The 25,322-nt window shown below is 45.6% G+C and overlaps 1 protein-coding gene across 4 annotated transcripts in view; it reads left to right on the top strand.

The window, feature by feature from the left end:
* kiaa0232 (KIAA0232 ortholog) overlaps nucleotides 1-24,573 on the top strand; it is a 114,256-nt gene extending 89,683 nt beyond the window's left edge. For 2 of the 4 annotated variants that reach the window (XM_033020910.1, XM_033020899.1), the window contains exons 7-9: nucleotides 15,137-15,245; nucleotides 18,560-18,654; nucleotides 22,147-24,573. In XM_033020910.1, coding sequence (XP_032876801.1) covers nucleotides 15,137-15,245; nucleotides 18,560-18,654; nucleotides 22,147-22,329 — 387 coding nt within the window. In that variant the 3' untranslated portion in view covers nucleotides 22,330-24,573. Of the gene's footprint in view, nucleotides 1-15,136; nucleotides 15,246-18,559; nucleotides 18,655-20,197; nucleotides 20,580-22,146 lie in introns of those variants that run through there. The other 2 variants (XM_033020920.1, XM_033020927.1) reach the window with 2 other exon arrangements.
* Nucleotides 24,574-25,322: the final 749 nt, after the last annotated feature.

Below are 25,322 nucleotides of genomic sequence, written 5' to 3'. Positions count from 1 at the left end.
CTGTTACACATCTGTATGTTTATTCTTCTCATTTTTCTAAACCCTAGTGAATACAAGTATGAGGATTACTCTGATGAGAGATCATTGACCTGAAATGTTGATTCATTTTCTATATCAACAGGTCCTGCCTGAATTGCTGAGTGATTCTGCCATTTTCTGTTTTGTGGTCTTTTGGTATCTGCAGTTTTCGCGGGCTTCACATCTCAGAGTACCGAGATTTGTCACTTTAATTGTGACATCAAAATTCTGAATAAATGACCTTGCAACAAAACCACATATTTTATGCTTAGTGCAGCATGGATCAGTAATAAACATTCTTCCTCAGGTAGTTCTGCTATAATGTGAAAGTTCCATTCCAAACAACCCTGTGTTATGGAAGATAGCATTATTAAGACAATTGTAATGAATGGGGGAGAAAGGTGTTTAGGGACTAGAGAACTTCAGGCTTGCAATAACAAAGTTATTTTTCCTGCATAATTTTTTAAATAAAGATATTTTCAATAGCAAGAAATGTATTTTTGTTTGTGCAAGCTAAAAAATATTAAGGGCTGTAAATGACATTGCTTGATCGAGTATCATTGCACTCGTGTCAATAGAAACCATTATCAATTTCAATGGCCACTCACAGTAAAACGAGCAGCTATATTCTTAAATTAATCCAGGAAATGATGATGGTGAACCTCGCTTCAGTGGTAGAGAGGCTATTGGAGAGGTTTCTTTGGGATAGGATATATTTGCATCTAGAAAAGTATGGGCTAATTAGAGACTTTATTGATACCACATCGTGGTTTTATACATGGCAGGTCATGTCTTACTATGAGTTTGTTGAATAAGTGACAAAGGTGATCAATGAGGATAGGGCAGTGGATGTTGCCTGTATAGTGTGTGAGGAGTGTGTGCGTGTGTCTCGGAAGTTAATGGTGATGATTTAATAAGTAAATTTGCAGACAAAGCCAAAATTGGTGGCTTGTCAAAGTATACATGGGATATATATGTAGATATATATAGTATTACCTCCGTATTTCCCGGCAATGAAGACGCTATTTCTTACCCTAAAATAAGGCCCGAAAATTGGTCTTGGAGGCCGAAAGTTAGATTTTTAGCCAAGAAAGATAGGCTTGGCTATCCCTCAGTACAGCGGCTGTAAAAGGACAGCACCGCTGGGGGGGGGGGGGGGAAGAGCTCCTTCCACAGCGTGTGGGGTGTCTGGCCCGGGTCAGCACGGCTGGGCCGCCAGGGGTAAAATTGCGGGGGGGGGGGGGGGGGCAGGAGCGTTGAGATGGAGGGGGTCAAGGATCATGCCAGCAACTCAGTCAGTAGCTCGGGTGGCTGCGAGCAGCCGCCGGGACCGGACAGCGGAACTGCAGCTAGACCCAGGGCTCGCAGGCGACCTGAGAACTGCAGCTAGTCCCAAGGCTCGCAGGCGACTTGGGAACTGCAGCCAGTCCCGGGGCTCACAGGCGACCTGGGGACTGCAGCTAGTCCAGGGGCTCGTAGGCGAGCTGGGAACTGCAGGTAGACCCAGGGCTCGCAGGCGACCTGGGCGCTACAGCCAGTCCTGGGGCTCGCAGGCGACCTGGGAACTGCAGCCAGTCCTGGGGACGTGAGGGATCTGGGAACTGCAGCCAGTCACGGGACACGCAGGCAATCTGGACTAAACCCCTGGACTAAACCAAGCCCTGGATCCTGTCCCGCCAGCCTTTTTTCAAAATGTAGCAACTCAAAATGGGGGTGCGTCTTCGACATAGGTGCGTCTTCATTGCCGGGAAATACGGTAATGCGATACCAAAGAAACAAAAGCTTTTCACTGTACGTGACAAAATTAAACTTAAATCTAAACTTTAAAAATTATAATAGCTACAGAGAAATGGTAGATGGAGTTTAATCCAAGCAAATGTGAGACGTTGTACTTTGAGAGCTCAAATGTAAGGGGAAAGTTTATGGCAATACCCTGAACAGCAGGGTACAGAGAGATCTTGGGGTTCAAGTCCATAGCTCCATGAAAGTGGCAACATGAATACAGTGCTAAAGAAGTTGTATGGTATGCTTCTCTTCATCAGATGGGGCATTTACCATAAGAGTCAAGAAGTCATGTTGCAGCTTTACATGAATTTGGTTATGCTGCATTTGGAGTATTTTATACTATTCTGGTTGCCCTTTTAGGGGAAGATTGTGGAGGCTGCTAATATCAGATCAAGTTGTCTTTTTGAAAAGATTGGCATTTGAAATGTACATGAATTAACTGAGGAGATGGATGAAAATTAATTACATAAGTTTCATATTACATCAATACTTTTTCCTTAAACAATACATTTCTGTTGGCGGCTTCCCTATGAACCAAAATGAGTGTATGTGTCTGAAAGCCCAAGATACTGGCCTCCCAGCCAAATATTAAATATTTCCAATTATGTTAGGTATTATGTAAGAAGTCTGCTTTGAAAATCAGATAATATTTTGGTAAAAGGCAAAATTATTTATTGTTTATTTATGTATATTCAGAAAAGTAGCAGTTCAGGTAGTTGAGTCAGATGAGGTAGTTGAGGCAGGGACTATCCCAACGTTTAAGAAACAGTTAGACAGGTACATGGATGGGACAGGTTTGAAGGGATATGGACCAAACGCGGGCAGGTGGGACTAGTGTAACTGGGACATGTTGGCCGATGGGGGCAAGTTGGGCCAAAGGACCTGCTTCCACATTGTGTCACTCTATGACTTCAATACAATTGGTTACAAGCCTGTTCACAAGGTTAAAATGCAGAAAATAATCTGATCTCAAGAGTCAAGAGAGTCAACTAAAAACTTCCCTTAATAGTACACTGGACTGCTGTATAAAATTTACATTGACCTAAATGCATTAGGCTGTTAGTTTATTTTGTCTCGTCATAAAAATCAAACAAAATAGTAGCTGGAAATCCTGTCCTTGAATCTGCGTCATCAAAGTTTCCATTTAGTTATTTTTCATTAGTCCATTTTGATGAGACTTGCAAGACAAATACATATTTTGCAGTAACAGGCTAACAAATACCAGTTTCTTTCCAGTCAGGGTGTATTGTAGTACAATTGGAAATGGATTTGCAATTAAAATACGAGTTAGTTGGAAATGCTTGGCTCTTCAGTGAGTTAGCAGAGCCATCAATGCAAACTAGCTCCAAACAATCTGTATTCCTGTTTTTGTATGATACATTTATTGGTTACTAGACCAAGTGCAGACCCGTTGGATCTGTTTCCCCAACGCGCGTTTGCGGGGAGGGTGGAGCAGCGGCATCACACTCACACTAACCACCCCCCAAACACACAGGTGAGCGGAGGGGAGGAGGAGGAGACGGGGTGGGGAGAGGGGAGGGTGAGAAGAGGGGAGAGGGGGAGGAGGAAATGGGGGAGATTTGGGAGGGAGAGCAGAGCGGGGGAGGGGGATGGGAAGGGGAGGGGAGTGGGGAGGGCAGGAAGGGGGGAGAGGTGGGAGAGGGGTAGCGGGGAGTGGGGAGTGGTGCAAGAGAGAGGGGAAGGGGTGGGGGGAGATATGGGTGAAGAGGGGTGGGAGAGAGGGGGAGGGAGGGGAGGGAAGGAGGGAGAGGGGTGTAGAGAGATGGAGAGGGGGGAAGGGGATGATGAGAGTGGGGTAGGGGAGGGGGAGAGAGGGTGGGGGAAGTGGAGAGAGGGAGGGGAAGGAGGAGGGAGAAGGGGAAGAGTGTGGAGGGAGGGGGAAGAGTGGGATGGGAGGGGGAGATGGGTAGGGGGGAGAGAGGGGAAATAGTGGTGAGGGAGAGTAAGAGTGCGGAAGAGGGGCAGAGGGGTAGGGGGAGTGGTGGAAGAGGCAGAGATGGGTAGGGGGAGAGGGGTGGGGGAGAGAGGGGTGGGAGGGGAGGAGGGAGAGGGGAGAGAGGGGCGAAAGGGAGGATGAGAGATGGGTGCGGGAGGGGGTGAGAGAAGGTGGGGGTAGGGGGGAAAGAGGGAGGGGGAGAGAGGAGAGAGGGATGGGAGGATGGAGGGGAGGGAGGGAAAGGGGGAAGAGTAGAGGGGTAGGGGGGAGAGAGGGGGAAGAGTGTGGAGGGAGGGGGGAGCGTAGAGAGGGGGTAGAGTGGGGAAGGGAGGGGGGGAGAGAGAGGGGTGGGGAGGGAGATGGGTGGGTGGGGGGGGAGATAAGTGGAAGAATGGGAAGGAAGGGGAGAGGTGTAGGGGGGAGTAGTGGAAGTGGGAGAAAAGGAGGGGTAGAGGGAGTGGTGGAAGAGGGACAGAGGGGTAGCGGGGAGTGGTGCAAGAGAGAGGGGAAGGGGGTGGGGGGGGAGATGGGGATGGGAGGGGAGGAGGGAGAGGGGTGGGAGGGAAGGAGGGGGTGAGGAGAGGGAGAGGGGGAGGGGGGAAGGGGGGGAGGATGAGAGGGGGATGAGGGAGGGGGGGGGAGAGAGGGGTGGGGGAAGGGGAGAGAGGGAGGAGGGAAGGGAAGGAGGAGTGAGAAGGGGAAGGGGAGAGAGGGGGAAGAGTGTGGAGGGAGGGGGTGAGTGGTAGGGGGCGGGGAAGAGTGGGATGGGAGGGGGAGAGGGGTAGGGAGAGAGAGGGGAAATAGTGGTGGGGGAGAGGGGAGGTTAAGAGTGCGGAAGAGGGGCAGAGGGGTAGGGGGAGTGGTTGAAGAGGCAGAGGTGGGGGGGAGAGAGGGGTGGGGGTTGGGGTGGGAGGGGGGGAGGGAGAGGGGGGAAAGGGAGGAGGAGAGGGGTGCGGGAGAGGGTGAGAGAAGGTGGGGGTAGGGGGGAAAGAGGGTGGGGGCGGGGGAGAGGAGAGAAGGAGGGGAGTGAGGAGGGAAAGAGGGAAGAGTGTGGAGGGAGGGGTAGGGGGGAGAGAGGGGGAAGAGTGTGGAGGGAGGGGGAAGAGTGTGGAGGGAGGGGGAGAGCGGAGAGAGGGGGTAGAGTGGGGAGGGAAGGGAGGGGGGAGAGAGGGGTGGGGAAGGAGATGGGTGGGGGGTGGGGGGAGATAAGTGGAAGAATGGGGAGGGATGGGGAGAGGTGCAGTGGGGAGTGGTGGAAGTGGGAGAGAGGGAGTGGGAGAGGGGTAGAGGGAGTGGTGGAAGTGGGACAGAGGGGTGGGGGAGAGAGGGGAGCGAGGGGGGGAGAGGGGTGGGGGAGGGAGAGGGGTTCAAGAAGTTGGGTGGCACAGTGGCGTTAGAGCTGCTGCTTTACAGCGCCAGAAACCCAGGTTTGATCCTTACTACAGGTGCTGTCTGTACGGAGTCTATACGTTCTCACTGACTCCATGGGCTTGCTCCAGTTTCCTCCCACATTCCCAAAGACATACAGGTTTGTAGGCTGATTTGGCTTTGATAAAAATTGTGAATTGTCCCTCATGTATAGGATAGTGCTAGTATGATTGCTGGGGTGATGGTTGTATCTCTAAAGTCTGTAGTCTAAAGTCTATAGTCCAAAGTCAGCTCACCACATGGGGACATTTAAGGCTCGGTGATAAATACCGGGTAAAGAGTTATGGAGTATCTGTGCATAGTTTGTTGAAAGTGGTAAGAAAGCATATGGGTTTGTGAGCTGTGAGGAGGGGGAGTAGGGACGTGAAGGAGGAGGGAGATGGGGAAGAGTGTGGAGGGAGTGGTAGGGGGGCGGGGGGAAAGTGGAATGGGAGGGGGAGAGAGGTGGGGGGAGAGTGGGGTGGGAGAGTGGGAGGGGGAGGGGGGGGAGAGAAGTGGGAGGGAGGGAGGGAGGGAGAGAGAGGTAGCAGGAGTGCTGGAAGAGGGACGGGAGTGGTGGAAGAGGGACAGAGGGGTAGGGGTGGGGGAGAGAAGGAAGGGAGGGGGAGAGAGGGTTTGGGGGAGGGAGAGGGGTGGGGTAAGGGGGAGAGAAGTGGAAGAGTGGGGAGGTAGGGGGAGTGGTGGAAGAGGGACGGGGAAGGGGGCAAGGGGAGAGAGGGAAGGGGGTGGGGTAGAGAGGGAAGGGGGTGGGGGTGGGAGGAGGAGGGGGAGGAGAGGGAGAGGGGTGAAGATGGAGATGGGGGAGGAGAGAGGGGGAGGGGAGGAGAGAGGGTAGGGGAGAGATGTGTGGGGGAGGGGCGAGGAGGCAGATGGGGTAGGGGGTAAAGGGGGAAGAGTGTGGAAGGAGGGGGAAGAATGGGGAGAGGGAAGGGGGTGGGGGAGGGAAGGGAGGTGGGGGGAGGGGTGGGGGAGAGGGCGAGGGGGAGGAGAGAGGGGTGGGGGACGGGAGAAGAGAGGGATGGGGAGGGGGAGAGATGTGTGGGGGAGGGGAGGAGGGAGATGGGGTAGGTGAGGGAGGGAGAAGAGTGGAGGGGGGTAGGGGGAAGAGTGTGGATGTAGGGGGAAGAGTGGGGATGAGGAAGGGGGTGGGCGAGAGAGGGAAAGGGCTGGGGAGGGAAGGGGGTTGGGGGAGGAGAGGGAGAGGGGTGAGGAGAGGGAGATGGAGAGAGGGATGGGGGAGGGGGAGAGAGGGATGGGGAGGGGGAGAGAGCGATGGGGAGGGGGAGAGAGGTGTGGGGGAGGGATGGGGTGGGAGGGAGGGGAGGAGGGAGATGGGTAGGGGAGGGAGGGGTAAGAGTGTGGAGGGAGGGGAAGAGGGGTGTGTGAAGGGGGTGGGGGAGAGAGGGAAAGGGTTGGGGGAGGGAAGGGGTGGGGGAGTGAGGGAAGGGGAGAGAGGGATGGGGGTGGGAGGAGGAGGAGAGGGGTGAGGAGAGGGAGATGGAAAGGGGTGAGGAGAGGGAGATGGAGAGGGGGAGAGAGTGATGGGGAGGGGGAGAGAGGGATGGAGAGGGGGAGAGAGGTGGGGGGGAGGGATGGGGTAGGGGAGGGAGGGGTAAGAGTGTGGAGGGAGGGGGAGAGGGGAAATAGTGGGAAGGGGGAGGGGTAGGGACAGTCCATCTGTTCCCCATTCCCTTTCACCCCCAATCCTCTTTCTCTATTCCCACACACGTGATGACGCGCTTCGACTCAGGCTGTGGAGGGGGGAGGGGGGGCTTGGGCTGGTGCAAAGGCATATGTAAATGGATCCATTCCGATTGGACATCTGTGAGCATTGGGCATTGTGACATCACACGAGGGGGGGGGGTGAGAAGAGGGGAGAGGAGGGGAGAGGAGGAGGAGGAAACGGGACAGATTTGGGAGGGGAAGGAGAGCGGGGTAGGGGGTGAGAGGGGGATGGGGAGAGAGATGTGGGGGAGGGGGGGGATGGGGAGGGAGTGGAGGAGGGAGGGAGGGGGAGAGGGGTGGGGGGAGAGAGGGGAAAGAGTGGGGAGGGAGAGTGGAGGGGGAAGGGGGGAGAGAAGTGGAAGAGTGGGGAGGGAGGGGTAGGGGGAGTGGTGGAAGAGGGACAGAGGGGTAGGGGAAGGGGGTGGGGGTAGAGGGAAGGGGGTGGGGTAGAGAGTGAAGGGGGGTGGGGGAGAGAGGGATGGGTGGGAGAGGGAGAGGGGTGAGGAGAGGGAGACAGAAACATAAGATTCTATAAGATCACACTTCAATCTTGTAAATTCTAGCGAGTACAAACCGAGTCTATCCAGTCTTTCTTCATATGAAAGTCCTGACATCCCAGGAATCAGTTTGGTGAACCTTCTCTGTACTCCCTCTATGGCAAGAATGTCTTTGGGCATTGGGCATTGTGACATCACACGATGGAACGTTCACCAGGGTCTGGGGCTGGTGCAAAGGCATATGTAAATGGATCCATTCCAATTGGACATCTGCGAGCATTGGGCATTGTGACATCACACGATGGAAGAGGGACAGAGGGCAGCAGGCAGCCGGACGGACGGCGGACGGACGGCGGCAGCCACAGACTTTTAATATATAACTAGACCAAGTGCAGACCCGTTGGGTCTGTTTACCCAACGGCGTTTGGGGTGGGGGGGCTGCGGCATCACACTCACATTAACCACCCCCCAAACACACAGGTGGGGAGGTGGGGGGGTGAGAAGAGGGGAGGGAGGGGAGAGGAGGAGGAGGAAACGGGACAGATTTGGGAGGGAAAGGAGAGCGGGGTAGGGGGTGAGAGAGGGGGAGAGAGGGGAAAGAGTGGGGAGGGAGAGTGGAGGGGGAAGGGGGGAGAGAAGTGGAAGAGTGGGGAGGAAGGAGAGGGGTAGGGGGAGTGATGGAAGAGGGACAGAGGGGTAGGGGGAAGGGGGCGGGGGGAGAGAGGGAAGGGGGCTGGGGGAGAGAGGGATGGGTGAGGAGAGGGAGGAGAGAAGGGGGAGAGAAGTGGAAGAGTGGGGAGGGAGGGAGGGTTAGCGGGAGTGGTGGAAGAGGGACGGGGGAGTGGTGGAAGAGGGACAGAGGGGTAGGGGAAGGGGTGGGGGAGAGAGGGGAAGGGAGGGGAAGAGAGAGGGGTGGGGGAGGGAGGGGTGGGGTAAGGGGAGAGAAGTAGAAGAGTGGGGAGGGAGGGGTGGGAGAGGGAGAAGGGTGAGGAGAGGGGAACATAAAAACATAGAAATTAAGTGCAGGAGTAGGCCATTCGGTCCCTTGAGCCTGCACCACCATTCAATATGATCATGGCTGATCATCCAACTCAGTATCCTGTTCCTGCCTTCTCTCCATACCCCCTGATCCCTTTAGCCACAAGGGCCACATCTAACTCCCTCTTAAATATAGCCAATGAACTGGCCTCAACTCCCTACTGTGGCAGAGAATTCCAGAGATTCACCAATCTCTGTGTGAATAATGTTTTTCTCATCTCGGTCCTAAAGGATTTCCCCCTTATCCTTAAACTGTGACCCCTTGTTCTGGACTTCCCCAACATCTGGAACAATCTTCCTGCATCTAGCCTGTCCAACCCCTTAAGAATTTTGTAAGTTTCTATAAGATCCCCTCTCAATCTTCTAAAATTTATCGAGTACAAGCCGAGTCTATCCAGTCTTTATTCATATGATAGTCCTGACATCCCAGGAATCAGTCTGGTGAACCTTCTCTGTACTCCCTCTATGGCAAGAATGTCTTTGAGCATTGGGCATTGTGACATCACACGATGGAACGTTCACCAGGGGCTGGGGCTGGGGCTGCTTCTATGGGTGAGAAGCCAGTTTTTTTTGTTGAAATGTTGGGGGGGTGGGGGGGGAGAAGGATTTGATTAAAAATGTGTACATAAACACGACGAAATGTAATCAGGAGTGGATACTTAGAAAGAAAAGTGAAATCTCTACCGAAATGGAAATGATCTTGGTGATTCGGCGTCTGGTTTCGGCGTAGCAAGGAATCAAAGGAAGAAAGGCGGCCGGCGGACGGACGGACGCCAGACGCCGGCAGGCACACAGTTTTATATAATAACTCGACCAAGTGCAGACCCGTTGGGTCTGTTTCCCCAACGGCGTTTGCGGGGGGGGGGGGGGCTGCGGCATCACACTCACATTTACCACCCCCCAAACACACAGGTGGGTGGAGGGGGGGGGGTGAGAAGAGGGGAGAGGAGGAGGAGGAAACGGGACAGATTTGGGAGGGAAAGGAGAGTGGGGTAGGGGGTGAGAGATGTGGGGGAGGGGGAGGGGGAGAGGGGTGGGGGGAGAGGGGAAAGAGTGGGGAGGGAGAGTGGAGGGGGAAGGGGGGAGAGGTGGAAGAGTGGGGAGGGAGGAGGAGAGGGGTAGGGGGAGTGATGGAAGAGGGTCAGAGGGGTAGGAGGAAGGGGGCGGGTGGAGAGAGGGAAGAGGGTGGGGTAAAGAGGGAGGGGGGGGAGAGGGATGGGTGGGAGAGGGAGAGGGGTGAGGAGAGGGAAACATAGAAATTAAGTGCAGGAGTAGGCCATTCGGCCCTTCGAGCCTGCACTATCATTCCATATGATCATGGCTGATCATCCAACTCAGTATCCTGTACCTGCCTTCTCTCCATACCCCCTGATCCCTTTAGCCACAAGGGCCACATCTAACTCCCTCTTAAATATAGCCAATGAACTGGCCTCAGCTACCTTCTGTGCCAGTGAATTCCAGAGATTCACCACTCTCTGTGTGAATTTGTTTTTTCTCATCTCGGTCCTGAAAGATTTACCCCTTATCCTTAAACTGTGACCCCTTGTTCTGGACTTCCCCAACATCTGGAACAATCTTCCTGCATCTAGCCTGTCCAACCCCTTAAGAATTGTGTAAGTTTCTATAAGATACCCCCTCAATCTTCTAAAATCTGGTGAGTACAAGCCGAGTCTATCCAGTCTTTATTCATATGAAAGTCCTGACATCCCAGGAATCAGTCTGGTGAACCTTCTCTGTACTCCCTCTATTTTATTTTTTTTTTTTATTTATTTTTTTTTTTTAAACAAAAAAATTTATTCAATTATTAAAAATAATATTTACTCTACAATAAAACAAGCCAGAACCCACCACCATAATACAATACAAACATGTAATAAGCTACTATACAACTATGATACAATCCTTATTGAGGATACATTCAACACCCTGCGGAGCCCAGCGGTCCCGGAACTCCCTCAGGGTGTCCGCAGACAGGGCGTATTCCCTTTCTAATCCCACCCGGGCACGGACGTAACCCCGGAAAAGGGGATCTGTACTCCCTCTATGGCAAGAATGTCTTTGAGCATTGGGCATTGTGACATCACACGATGGAACGTTCACCAGGGGCTGGGGCTCCTGCAAAGGCATATGTAAATGAATCCATTCCGATTGGACATATGTGAACATTGGGCATTGTGACATCACACGATGGAACGTTCACCAGGGGCTGGGGCTCCTGCAAATGAATATGTAAATGGATCCATTCCGATTGGACATATGTGAGCATCGGGCATTGTGACATCACACGATGGAACGTTCACCAGGGGCTGGGGCTGGTGCTGCTTCTATGGGTGAGAAGCCAGTTTTTTTTTAAATATTGGGGGGGTGGGGGAGAAGGATTTGATTAAAAATGTGTACATAAACACGACGAAATGTAATCAGGAGTGGATACTTAGAAAGAAAAGTGAAATCTCTACCGAAATGGAAAAGATCTCGGCGATTCTGCGTCTGGTTTCGGCGTAGCAAGGAATCAAAGGAAGAAAGGCAGCCGGCAGCCGGACGGACGGACGCCGGACGCTGGCAGGCACACAGTTTTATATAATACTAGACCAAGTGCAGACCCGTTGGGTCTGTTTCCCCAACGGCGTTTGCGGGGGGGGGGGGGATGCGGCATCACACTCACATTAACCACCCCCCAAACACACAGGTGGGGGAAGGGGGGGGGGGTGAGATGAGGGGAGGGAGGGGAGAGGAGGAGGAGGAAACGGGACAGATTTGGGAGGGAAAGGAGAGCGGTGTAGGGGGTGAGAGATGGGGAGAGAGATGTGGGGGAGGGGGGAGAGAGGGGAAAGAGTGGGGAGGGAGAGTGGAAGAGTGGGGAGGGAGGAGGAGAGGGGTAGGGGGAGTGATGGAAGAGGTACAGAGGGATAGGGGGAAGGGGGCGGGGGGAGAGAGGGAAGGGGGTGGGGTAGAGAGGGAAGGGGGTGGAGGGAGAGAGGGATGGGAGAGGGAGAGGGGTGAGGAGAGGGAGAGGGGGAGGAGAGAAGGGGGAGGGAGGGAGGGGTAGCGGGAGTGGTGGAAGAGGGACGGGGGAGTGGTGGAAGAGGGACAGAGGGGAAGGGGTGGGGGAGAGAGGGGAAGGGAGGGGAAGAGAGAGGGGTGGGGGAGGGAGAGGGGTGGCGTAAGGGGAGAGAAGTGGAAGAGTGGGGAGGGAGGGGTAGGGGGAGAGGTGGAAGGGGGCAGGGGGAGAGAGGGAAGGGGGGTGGGGGAGAGAGGGATGGGTGGGAGAGGGAGAGGGGTGAGGAGAGGGAAACATAGAAATTAAGTGCAGGAGTAGGCCATTCGGCCCTTCGAGCCTGCACCACCATTCAATATGATCATGGCTGATCATCCAACTCAGTATCCTGTACCTGCCTTCTCCCCATACCCCCTGATCCCATTAGCCACAAGGGCCACATCTAACTCCCTCTTAAATATAGCCAATGAACTGGCCTCAACTACCTTCTGTGGCAGAGAATTCCAGAGATTCACCACTCTGTGTGAAAAATGTTTTTCTCATCTCTTCCCCCTTATCTTTAAACTGTGACCCCTTGTTCTGGACTTCCCCAACATCTGGAACAATCTTCCTGCATCTAGCCTGTCCAACCCCTTAAGAATTTTGTACGTTTCTATAAGATACCCCCTCAATCTTCTAAAATCTAGCGAGTACAAGCCGTGTCTATCCAGTCTTTATTCATATGAAAGTCCTGACATCGCAGGAATCAGTCTGGTGAACCTTCTCTGTACTCCCTCTATAGCAAGAATGTCTTTGAGCATTGGGCATTGTGACAATACACGATGGAACGTTCACCATGGGCTGGGGCTCCTGCAAAGGCATATGTAAATGGATCCATTCCGATTGGACATCTGTGAGCATCGGGCATTGTGACATCACACGATGGAACGTTCAGCTGGGGCTGGGGCTTCTTCTATGGGTGAAAGCCAGTTTTTTTTTTTGAAATATTGGGGGTGGGGGGGGGGGGGATAGAAGATAGATAGATAGATGTTGGAATGCTGTCTAAATCTTGTTGCATGGGATATTATGGACCTGGGTTCCTTGATGACACACTCACGAAAATACAGTCCAAGGCAATCACTTGGCAATTATTTAGTCCTTTGGTCTATTTGGTTAGTTTGTACTGAAGTCTTTAGATGAATGATGCTGGTGAAACCCAAGATGGTCAAGTTACTGAAGAGTAAGTGCCATTAGATTACACTGTCAAGAACTCTTTCCAGCATTTTTGCTGATGTTTGACAGGAAACTGAATGACCGCGTGGCGCCAGCAATGGCTGTCAACAGTCTGTCTGTCCATTCTTTGTGTTTTAATAGTATGTGTTGAATGTATGTTTTTAGTGTTCTTTAGTTTGTTTTATGTGGGGGGTGGGGGAAACTTTTTCTAATCTCTTACCTCGACGGAGATGCGATTTTTTCCGTATCATCTCCGTCCGCACTACGGCCTATCATCGAGGAGTTGGCGCCCTTTGCTGGAAACTGACTTTTGAGAGCTCCACCACGGGCAGCCTACGGGACTTTAACATCGCGTATACTGTGTCTGATTCTGGAAATCACATGGACAATTTGAACTGGATTATCCACTTGTTGCTTTGGGCAAACACAGTTGTAAATGCTGTGGTCTCTTACTTAATATTCACATCTTTCGCCCAACCATATTGAGGTTGTTGATGTTCTTGGAGAGTTGATTTTCTCTTTAGTTTGTTTAATTGACCACCACCAATCAATGGGAAACTTGGTTGGGCAGAGCTTTGATCAGCTCCTTTGGATATTGAATTATTTAGTTGTGTCCATTGCATACTGTTCTTGCTGTTTCGTACACGTAAAGTGTGTTTTGTCCCTTCAGAAGGTTGCAATTTTTAAGTGTGTCAAGTGTTACTACCCTCATTCTCATCTGCACTCTTCATTTTAATTATACATCTTATACATTTTTTGGAGGGTCTCTTTCTCTTTTTTTCCTCTCTTAATCTACCTTTGCTTTGGCTTTTTTTTCTGAACGTCATTAGACCGTGATTCTTGTGCTCTGGAATTCTCACCAAACTTTCCAACTCTTTATTTTTGTATCTTCTTTCTGGATGCTCTTTGAAGGTTCATTCTTTGACCTAGTTTTTGGTCGTCTGCCTATTATTTCCTTCATGTTTCCGCAATGGTGCCTTGGTTCATTCAGCTGCAATAAAAGTCCATATAAGTGGATGTTGATGTTGTAGAGTCATACAGCATGGAAACAGGCCTTTCAGCCCAACTCGTCCATGCCAACCAAGATGCCTGATCAAACCGAGTCTCATTTAACCATGTTTGGCCCTCATCTTTCTAAACCTTTACTATTCATGTGCATATTCAAGTATCTTTTAACTGCTGTTATTGTACCTGTTTCAACTATCTCAACTGGCAGCTCGGTCCATTTACCCACTATCCTCAGTGAAAAAGTTGCCCCACAGGTTCCGATTTAATCTTGCCTCTTTCATCTTAGACCTACGTTCTCTGGTCTTTGATTCCCCTACCCTGGGAAACTCTGTGCATTCTCCCCTTCTATTCCCCCCCCCCCCCCCCTATGATTTTATACATGATGTTATGGAGAAGATTAGAAATGTTTAGAAAGGAGTTGTGAATGAAATTTAAATAAGGCCATTTAGACTAGTTTTGTTATCACCTCTGCATTGTAAATAAAGCAGCAATTATCGACTGATTATTGAGTTGTCAGTACTAAATATACTCAGCAGGGCAGGCAGCATTTACAGTGAATGAAAAGGAGTGAATGCTTCATGTTGATGATCTTAATCAGAACTTTCTGACTTGTGCAGTTCAATTGTTGCTATGCATGCCTCTTCTGTAAGAAACCTATACTACATCACAACTGAAAGATTAAGGAGCTGAGGGATCTAATGCTGAAGTCTTACATTAAAATAATATATATATATTTTTTTAAATATTTTTATTTATTAGAAGTACAGTAAGTTACAGTATAGTACAAGCCACATATATCTTATTACCTTTATTGTGCCCCTTCATTTTTAAAGTTTTAAGGAAAGACAGAAATAAAGAAAGTTAAGTAAGAGAGATAGAGTCGTGTTAGTGTGAAAGAGTGATCAAAAAGGAAAACCCATTAAACAAAGAATTAGAGAAGAAAGTTAAGAAATAGGCCGTAGAAAAGAAAAAAAGAAAAAGAAACACAAGCTCTATTATAAATACCGTGCAAAAAGGGATATACCAACTTCATATTTTTCATCCCCCATTAAAATATGATGTCAACTTATTTTTACTTTGCCTTATTACAAATTGCTGTCAGTGCTTTAATGTCACTTAACTTACATGACACTACCATTATAATACATATCTAGGAATTGTGGAGGAAAATATCATTTATTTGAGTACAAGATGCAATAAATGACATGATTAAATGCCTTAATTCTGGATGGATGCCTTAATGTTGTTATGTAATATTTTGGTCAAAATTGATGAAAGAAGTGAGTCTTCATAGTAAATTTTGAAGTTTTATTCTCCTTTTATTTTTCTCATTTCATTGGCATTAATGATGTCACTAAATATTTTGCGTTGTGTTGTACTTGTAACTAATAATCAAAATTTCAGTAAAATCTTCAGCGTATACAAAAAGTAATGACATTTCAAATTGATGATTTATTTACGTTGTCACAACAGGTTCCTTTTACAGATTTAACCCAAGATGGGAAGAGTGAGTGCAAGGAAGAACCTGAATGGTGGCGAGAAACACTGTACTCACAGCCGTTTACTGGGATTGAGTGTGCAGGCAAGTCAATAATTAAAGACAATTGATTAAGTAATATATTAAAAATAGATAGGGAGTACACTTAAGAAAAGCAGAAGGGCAAAATGTGGACATGAGATATCCTTGGCAGATTTAGTAAAGGAGATATAGTAAGGCATATAAGGCAAAGGAGACTCTTAAGCGATTCTTTAAGTATATTACCAGGAAAAAGGTACTAGGGAGAGAATAGGTCCCCTTCAGGGTGATTGAGGTTGCATGTGTAACCACAGGAGATTGGCGAGATCATAAATGAATACTTCTTGTCTGCATTTACAATGAAGTTCAGAAAGTTTGGGCAATCAGTGAAGAGAATGGTGACTTCCTGGAGCATTCTGAAACAGGAGATGTTGGCGATCTTGAGGCAAAGCAAGTAGTCAAGTTGGTGAAGAAAGCATCTGGCACGCTTGCCATCATTGACAAGATGTTGAATATTGAGTTGAATTTTTCTCTTTTAACATCTATAATTCATCTGTGCCATTGCGACTTGGAGCCGGCCGTGACACTGATATTTGATATACCAACCTGTGATGCATTCCGATAGGATCCTTTCTATGGTACAACTGTAGAAAGTGTCATTGGAGACATCCCAAATATCCTTAGCCTTCTGAGAATGTAGAGGGATTGGAATGCTTCCCTTACCTTAGCATGATGTTTACATCTAGGAACATGATGCTGTTGTCCATCACCACTTCAGTACCTTTGATACAAACTAGGAAGCGTACTCCACCTCGCTCCTGATGATTAGCTCCTTCATTTTACTGACATTGAGGGAGAGATTGTTATCTTGATACAATGCTACAAAGCTCTCTGTCTCCTTCCTGTACTCTGTCTCATCATCGTTTGATATTAACATCTATGTCAGGCTCTATTTGACCATCTGTCACACTGTTACCATGGGTCCACCCCTTGCCAGACTAGATTCAACCTGCTCAAGTAGCACTAACAAATCTCCCCACAATGATAATGATCCCCATCCAGATCAGGTGCAACCCATCCCTCTCGCATTGTTTTCAACTGCCCTGGAAAGGAGCCCAATGATCTATTTACCAAGAGCCCTTCTCCCAGAGCTAGTTCGTTAGCTGTGCATTTATCCATACCTTCCTCCTGCTCCTTGCTTCGCTAGTTCCTGAGATAACGGCCCCAGAGATCCTAGTTTTCAACTTACTACATATCTCCCTAAATTCTCTTTGCAGGACTTCCTTTGTCTTCTTATCTATGTTGTTGGTACTAAAATGGACCACAGCCCCTGGCTGATCACTTTCCCATTTCAGAATGTCCTGTGCCCCCTCCGAGTCATTCCTGACCATGGCACCAGGGAGACAGCGCATCATCCTGGAGTCTCGCTCGCAGAAGCCCCTGTGCCCCAGACTATAGAATCCCATATCATTGCTCGCATCATTTTTACAGCAGAACCATATGTAGTGCCAGCGATCTAGCTGCTGCTGTTGTTTTCCCTTGAGATACTATCACCCAACAACAGGATCCAAACCAGAACATCCTTACTTGAGCAAATAGTTTGTGTAACTTTAAGTAGGGTTAAAATCAAGCTTGCAGATTCACACTTGCACCTGCTTTATTTTATGGCATGCAACACACAGGAAAGCTATAATAGGAATATTTCTATGGTAGGTCTACAGACAGTCATGGACAAGAGGAAACATGGGGATGCTGTGGGCGTAAACAGTGGGAGAGTAGGGAATGGAGCAGAAGAGGGGAGCTCCGGCAGAGAAAGGACGTAATGACACAGCAGTGGTGGACCTCCATGCTGTGGAGCAACCCAATCAGGCTGATGACATGATCTGGATGTTGCTTCATAGCAATCATCAAGGCCAATGTGTTGCCTGTCTGCAATTGAGGGAAGACGGGGGGGGGGGGGGGGGGGGGGGGGGGGGGGTGGAAATGTACTAAACGTGACTGGATTACTGAAAAGGGAGCGGCTGGGAAATCACCAAATGCTGACGCATGGATTGGCACAATCATACTCAGTGCTCCAATGAGATTATCACTACATGGATACTTCAGTCTGTGCTTAGCATTGCCAACAATGATGTTTTTAGTACATTGAAATGACTGGGTTAGAATAATAAACTGTAAAGATGATACTACAGCAGGACAGTCTGATTACCATGATTCATTGCTTCATATTGATCTGCAATTTAACAATAAGATCTAATTACTGAAAATAAGCAATGCACATTCACTGTATATTTATGACATTATCACCTACGGGAAATATGATGAGGAAATGGCACGCTTCTTTGGGGGAATCATGACTGAATGCCTGGTGTCTTTTCTTGATGGGTAGGAAATGGGCACAAAACATATATAATTTCTGGTCAACTATGTCATTAGAAAAGATAGCATTCATTTGACAATTTACTGGGGCACCTTAAGGTTAATATATCACATAAAGTCATAATACTTGATGGATGACTCTTGTTCCATCACACCTCTACCAAATTTAATTTGCTGTCAAATAGTGATGTTTGCAAGATTAGATAAAACTGACCTGAAAAATCTATATTCATTCCAAGTTTATTTTCAAAAACCAAATTCACTCAAAGATACAGTAAACCCTTGTTATAATGTGCCCATGGGGGGGAGGTGTGGTTACTGCCCATTGTCTGCAATAACCGAGTGTGGTATTGTCATTCTATGTAGTTGAAAGAAAGTAGTGCAGATGATGGTTAATACACAAAATGCTGGAGTAACACAGCAGACCAGGCAGTATCTCTAGATCTTTCTTCAGACTGATTAGAAGATCCAGTCTGAAGAAAGGTCCCGACCTGAAACGCCATCTGTCCATTTCTCTTCACATTTGCTACCTGATCTGCTGAGTTCCTCCAATACTTTGTATTTTGCAACTGAAGGGTCAGAATGGATTCCCCTAGCTGTACCTCCTGATCCTGATCTTTTTTACTGTTCTTTGGTTATGTACACACTTCATAAATGGCTCACCTGTCATTTTTGTACTGTAGTAGATGAGCAAGAGCAATTTATATTTTCACTGCAGCAACGGAAATGTTGTAATGTATATAGCCATAAGGACAGATTCTAGTCTCTGATAATTGATGTGTATATTTAAAGCTGCATGACAGCATGCTTTGTTCAGAAAACAGAATGATTACCACCATTTAAAAGTTTTTTGCTTTAAAGATCTTACTATTACTATAATTTATGTATTTATGCATGTATTTGATCACAACTGGAAATAAACGGTTCTTTTAAAACCTTTATTGTATACCTAATAAGTGTTGTAAATAAAAAGCTAAAATTGTATTTACCTTTATCTTAAGAATGCTACACCGATGCCAGGGGCAAAGATGGAAATGAGTGTCCAATTTTAAGAGGACATTCACAAAACGGAGATTGTCTTCTCCCATTAGACCTGGTAAGTTCATCAAATATTAAAGATCTGTTACCAGAAATTAAGAGTTTCAATTTTACACTGAAACTAAAATCCTTAATCATTCAGCAACAGTTACAAAGTATTTTAAAGTTGCTTTTCAAAAGAACTAAATGTACAGTATCATGTTGTGTTAACTTGGGAAAGAAAGACAAGATCTATTGAGTTACTGACATTTTATGGAGATATAATCTGAGTGGAATTTATGGGCCCATGGTGTGCAATGCTGAAATTCCATCCATTTCTTAATCTACCTGATCCAGTCTCTCATCTGCTGAAAGCATAACATGTTTTAGAGGCCCATATTAACACTATTTATGTATTAGTATGTCCGCCTTTCTATCTGCTTAACTAATTTTAATACTGCTGCAAATACATTATTCTTACTTTCACTATCTTGAGCCTATAAAACCTGTATTAAAAAAAAGAGGTGGAAGTTTTTGTATCTATGCAACCATTAAATTATCATATGATGTATTAAATTATGTGTTGCTCCAGAATTATTATGAAATGAAGCAATATAAGCAATTGGTGCACTGTTTAGTTCAGGGTATAATTCACACGTCTAACAAATCCAGCTTCAGAAAAAAGTAATTTGAGCAGGGTATAACCATCTGTTCAGTTAAATTGGATCCTATAAACATCCTTTTTTAGATGATAAAAGAAACAGGGTTGTCCTTTCAGGTTAGGCAGAGGTTCACATGCACCTCCTCCAACGTTATCTACTGTATCCATTGTTCAAGGTATGGACTCTCATACATCGGTGAGAACAAACATAGACTGGGCGGTCATTTCACTGAACACCTTCGCTCAGTCCGCCTGTAAATAAGCAATACACATTCACGGTATATATTGATGACATTATCACCCGAGGGAAATATAACAAACACTTTAATTCCCCTTTCCATTCCCACACTGACCTTTCTGACCTGGGCCTACTTCCATTGTCAGGGTGAGGCCAGATGTAAATTGAAGTTAACAGCACCTCATAATTCGTTTGGGCCGCTTGCAACCCAGCGGTATGAATATTGATTTCACTAACTTCAAGTAACGCTTGCATCCCGTCTCTCTGAGTCCTCCCCCCATCCAAGTCGCTGTACTAGGTTCAAAGTCGTCTTTTGAGTCACATTGTCACTTGCTTTCACAGCTAACAATGGCCTGTTTCCTTTATCATCATTACTTTTTTGTATATCTTTCGTTCATTTGTTCTATATCTCTCTATATCACCGTCTTTATCTCTCGTTTCCCTTTTGCCTTAAATCAGTCTGAAGAAGGGTCTCAACCCGAAAAGTCACCTGTTCCTTTTCTCCAAAAATGCTCTCTGACCCGCTGACTCCAGCTTTTTGTGTCAATATTCGGTTTAAACCAGCATCTGCAGTTCCTTTCTATTAATTATTGTGGATATCATTTGTAACATCTTGCTAACTGGAAAATTACCCATTGATACTACTTTCTGCATTTTTAGCTGGCCAATTTTTGTATCCACAGTAATATGTTACCTCCCTTGAACATGTGTTTTTATTTTCAGCCATAATCTTTGATGTGATATCCTACCAAATGCATTCTGGAAATCTGAGTTCAGTACATCCATTGGTTCCCCTTCTCACACAATGTATGTTACTTCTTCATAGAATTCTATTTTAAATATGGCCACCTAGTTACCAATAACTTTGACACTTTCTTAAAAGATAATCACAGTCAGGGGATGAAAGATGGACCAGAAGACGGTTGTTTATGTGAAATGGTGACTTAACTGGTTCAGAAACTGATAGTTGGCTTGATTGGTTTGAATTGCTGGAGTAGAAAAGGGAGAGCATTTATTATGTATGACCGAAGGTAAATAGAAGTACGGGGCATTATCACTTCATCCCACCTCCAACCCTCAAAAGCACTGCACCATAATTAGTACAAGACAAAGGCTTGTACAAGCCAAGTTATTTTTATTTTAACCCCTAGTGAACATAATGTTGCACAGTGTAGGAAGGAACTGCAGATGCTAGTTCTCACCGAAGATAGACACAGAATGCTGGAATAACTCAGCAGGACAGGCAAACATCTCTGGAGAGAAGGAATGGGTGACGTTTTGGGTCAAGATCCTTCTTCAGACTGATGTCAGGGGAGAGGGAGATACATAGATAAGGAAGTGTAAGGTGTGAAAACAGGATAAAGGAAATAGAGATCAAGGAAAATATAGAATAGATATTTGTTAGCACGGAAGAAGGTAACAACAAAACAAACAGAGATAAAATGTAGTTAGAGACAGTAAGACTGGTCGGAGAACGGGGAAGGATGGAGAGAGGGAAAGCAAGGGCTACTTGAAGTTAGAGAAGTCAATGTTCATACCGCTGGGGTGGAAGCTACCCAAGCGAAATATGAGGTGCTGGGCCTCACTCTGACAATGGAGGAGGTCCAGGACAGAAAGGTCAGTGTGGGAATGGGAGGGGAAGTTAAAGTGTTTAGCAACCAGGAGATCAGGCAAGTTTAGGCGGACTTGAGCGAAGGTGTTCAGCGAAACAATCGCCGAGCCTGCGCTTGGTTTTGCCGATATAGTGGAGTCCACACCTGGAACAGCGGATACAGTAGATGAGCGTTGAACAATCCCTGTTCCAGGCGTACACTGGCCCAGTCCCCGAACTCTATCTCCTTTACATTGAAGTAGGGTCTCGACCCGAAACGTCACCTATTCCTTCTCTCCAGACATGCTGCCTGTCCTGCTGAGTTACTCCAGCAAGTTTGGCCAAAGAGAGCAATAAATATAGAAATTATGTAGTTTGCAAATAACAGCATATTTTCTTTGCATATATTCAAAACTGATTTGTTCTGTGCATTCCGATAGTTTTAGCAGATGTACAAATAACAATTGCTTTTGTTTTTTGTAAATAATACATTTTGGATTCATTTGGTACAGATTTAACAGTGGACAAACTCAATGTAGCATTTATATATACACTTTGTCACTTTAAAACATTTCTATTGTGATTTGGTGAACGTCTTTTAATATGTATATGTAAAGAATGGGAATTTAAAAAATATATTTTTTAAGCTCTGAAATTTTACAATTTGTATTTTGTGGAGTCCATTGAAGACCATTCCTCTGATCATCAATAGACCGTACAGAATATAGTATTTATCTTGTTTGGGGTTTCACCAAGCACAAAGTTGTTTCAATCAGAAAGGACACAAATGTTCCCATTATCTGGATAGGTTTTAATGAGCTGCAAGGTTTATGTTTTATATTTTGAGAGACAGTCTATTCATGACAGGAATAAGTTACCAAGGGGATGTGTAAGCATGAGCAACCACGATAGGGATAAATCAAATACATGGCATTAAAATGATCACCCTTTTATTGTTTTAAATGTAATTCTGGAAAAGAAGGTATATTTTCACATTGATTAATTATTCAGTGAAGAACAAAACAATATTAAATGTTTAACTGTCGCAAAAAATTAAAGCTATAACACATTACTCTCTCAGCAGACTACAGCAGCCTGTGAGGTGAATTGCAGAGTAGAGCATGACACTAGAGGGAGGTCAGCTGTCATCCGCAGAAAGCTTTTCTCCAGCGACTGTTCAAGCTCGGACGAAACTGCTTCAGAAGACGGAAGTGACTGGGATGACCCTCCAGATGAAGAGCTTTTTTCTCGCACACATCTTTAATTCTGCTCAGCTCTTTACAGCTGGGAAGCAACTGCTCTTTTAATAAGTTCACAGCTCTCTTGCTGAGAACTTATTGCTCTTTGGAAAAAAACTTTAGTTTTCTTTTCATTTAACTCCTTTAGATAGGATTTATCTTTCTCTTCTTGTAGGTTTCACTGTTAGGCATTGACTGCAATCCCATGACAGGAAAACTAACAATAATAGTTTATCGAAACCTTGGCTTTTTCAACTAGTATAGGTTGTGTTTGTCAAAGAATGATTGTGCATGTGTCTATCTTACTAGCATCAATGCTTATTTTGCTGAATCATTACGACCGCTTCCATTACTATTGTAGAACTACTGTTCTCATTAGGACTATTCTGTGAACTCCAACTTCTGCTATTCGGAGGCTCTTAGCATATGGCACAGTTATAATGCTTTGTTGTAAAAGAATTGGGAGATAAATACTTCAAGTAAACTTTTCACATAATTAGATCAGTGCCTTTCTGAATGCAGGACTTAAATCATCTAATTGAAACCTGTTATCTCACTTCAAAGTAGGAACAACATGGTTGTGCTTTAGAATCAGAATAAGTATAAATACTTTTTTTTCCTGAATGATTCTAAATATGTTTTCATAAAATTGAGATAAATTTAGTGAGTATGGCTTGTGAAATGCAAACTGTGAACAGCCAGGATTTGACATGGTTTGGGAAAGATTTCAGTGTGAAGGATTGGGTTGATGAAACAGATTCTTACACTGACTTTAGGCATCAGTATTAAGCAGAGGAGTGATAAATCTGTATACTGTGGTTGTGTGCAAAATCCTGAGCAAATTACAGTTAATCCATGTTGTGACTGTGATTTTATAGATCTTAGCAGAATTCATTTTGTGTTTTGGAAGGGTGTGAGGAACCATTCTGACATTTTACTTTTGCTGACTGCAAGAACCAAGTGAAGACTTAAAACATAAGAATCTCATTAACATGTGTGACTGCAGTAATGATTGTTTCTTCATGTGACTTACTTTGAGGTTTTTTTTCCTTTTTTTTAAAATGCTGGTGTCATAAACATCACTTTGACATCGTAACATTATTGTTGAATATGTGTCACACCCTTGTGCGATAAATCTGCAAAATTAAAAAGCCAAGGGAACAATATTCTGGTCACCAGGTACACAGCCAGCCACGAGTTGTTCAACTTCACGATTGGCTACCTGGATCCCATGACAGTAATCGCTGGTTACAATGTAGATCAAAAATTCGAGTTAAATTTTCCTCAACTTGAATTTGTATTAGGAACAGAGTAACCACAGAACCTATCATGGTGATAATTGATAGTATATTAAGAAAGTAGAAAGATTGAATTGAATTATCTTACTGATAAATTCAGCATCCAGATCTTTAGAGCTGCAACATTTTTTTTGTACGTACGAGCCAATCGTAAAAATAATAGTTTACACGCAAGTTTGTCAGAGATAGCTACTATTACTCGGTGAAATAGTTTTAACCATTAAACATTAAAATTTTAAACTTTACAAAACATTTATCAGGGCCCTTTCTGTGATTTTTTTTGATTGAGGGTTATTTTAATAGCAACAGTACGTGAGCAAGCAAAAACAAATGGTGCAGCTTTAAGAAATTCATAACCATTATGTTTAAATAAGGTTATAGAATTTTTGAATGGCCATGGATGTTAGCAAGAGCAGATAATTGAAAGCCTTCTCTAAATCATATAAAGTTATGATTTCTTTTTAGAGCTGCTTACACAGACAAATAAGGACTATGTCAGGTGATGCATGAGCTTGTCAAAAAGAATATTATAATGTTAAGTCATCTTTAGAAAGATAAAAAGGCTTAAGAAGTGGTTAGGAAATAATGAAACATTTAAATGTCACCTGAAGTAGTTTCCATACTCGTATAATTAAAAAAACGTAAAAGCAGCACTCAATTGGGATAGTTTAAGAAATGTGATTTCAAGTTTCTTATGGTCATAACTGAGTGATTTATCGAGGAAATGTAGGGGAGGGTGTTATATTTGTCATCTACTACAAGCAGGTTGAAATGAGAACATAGAACATGTTGTAGAATAGTATACACCATAGTACTGAAACCTGAGTTCCCCATTTCTCAGTTGTTAGCCTTTTTCTAATTTTTGCTTAAAGTGGTTGTATTGTTCTCTGATTTCATGTACACCAGAGTAACTGATTTTGTTTCATTGTGGAATTACTTTACACCTAAATAAAGACTCAAAAGTAAAATTTAGTTTATCAGTATTTTGGTTTATTTACACTGATTATATAAAAATGTTTTTTAATAAATGTTCGTGATCTATTGCGTGAGATTCACTCCCTCAGTTTTGATGTCACATATTTATAATGTTCACATATATAAATATAATTTATTCTAAACATTATCTTGGAATGAAGCAATGATGCCCAGAATGGTGGTGGAATCCCATTGTGACAGACGTGGTTGTTCCATGAAACTCCTTTTCTGGAAAGTAAATGCTATGCTTCCCTGTAAAATGGCTGGTAAATCAATGCAAAATCTGGACCATATTTCAAAGCATTAGTAGGTCAAGGACATGCACTAATGCATGTACTGAGGAATAATCTTGAACAGTAACATACTCGAAAGGACATAGCGCAAAGCCTCTTTAATAATTGTAAAAAAAATCTCAATTACAATGTCATATCAGCAAGCACTGTGTTCAAATCTATATTATCCATTGTCTAAGAGTTAAAGTCACAAACATTCTCAAAGGTATTCTATGGACCATTAATATTGTTCCCCAATTTCTGTTTTTCATTTAAGTTTGATCTATACTGGGTTACTGTTCCAAGGATAGCAGCATTTGTCCGCTGTTTCACTCTAGTATCCATTCTTTATGAGGAGCAGCAAAATGACTGCCACATAAGGTAATCCTGTTCTCCATTCAATATATAATAATATTTATAATTTCCATCACCACATTGAAATATCCACTGCCATTGTGATGTTTGCAGCAACAA

This window comes from Amblyraja radiata, chromosome 1 (genome assembly GCF_010909765.2).
Source record: "Amblyraja radiata isolate CabotCenter1 chromosome 1, sAmbRad1.1.pri, whole genome shotgun sequence".
NCBI classification, from domain to species: domain Eukaryota; kingdom Metazoa; phylum Chordata; class Chondrichthyes; order Rajiformes; family Rajidae; genus Amblyraja; species Amblyraja radiata.
Note: the sequence above shows the minus strand (reverse complement) of the source record. Positions and strands in the feature narration are given on the sequence as shown.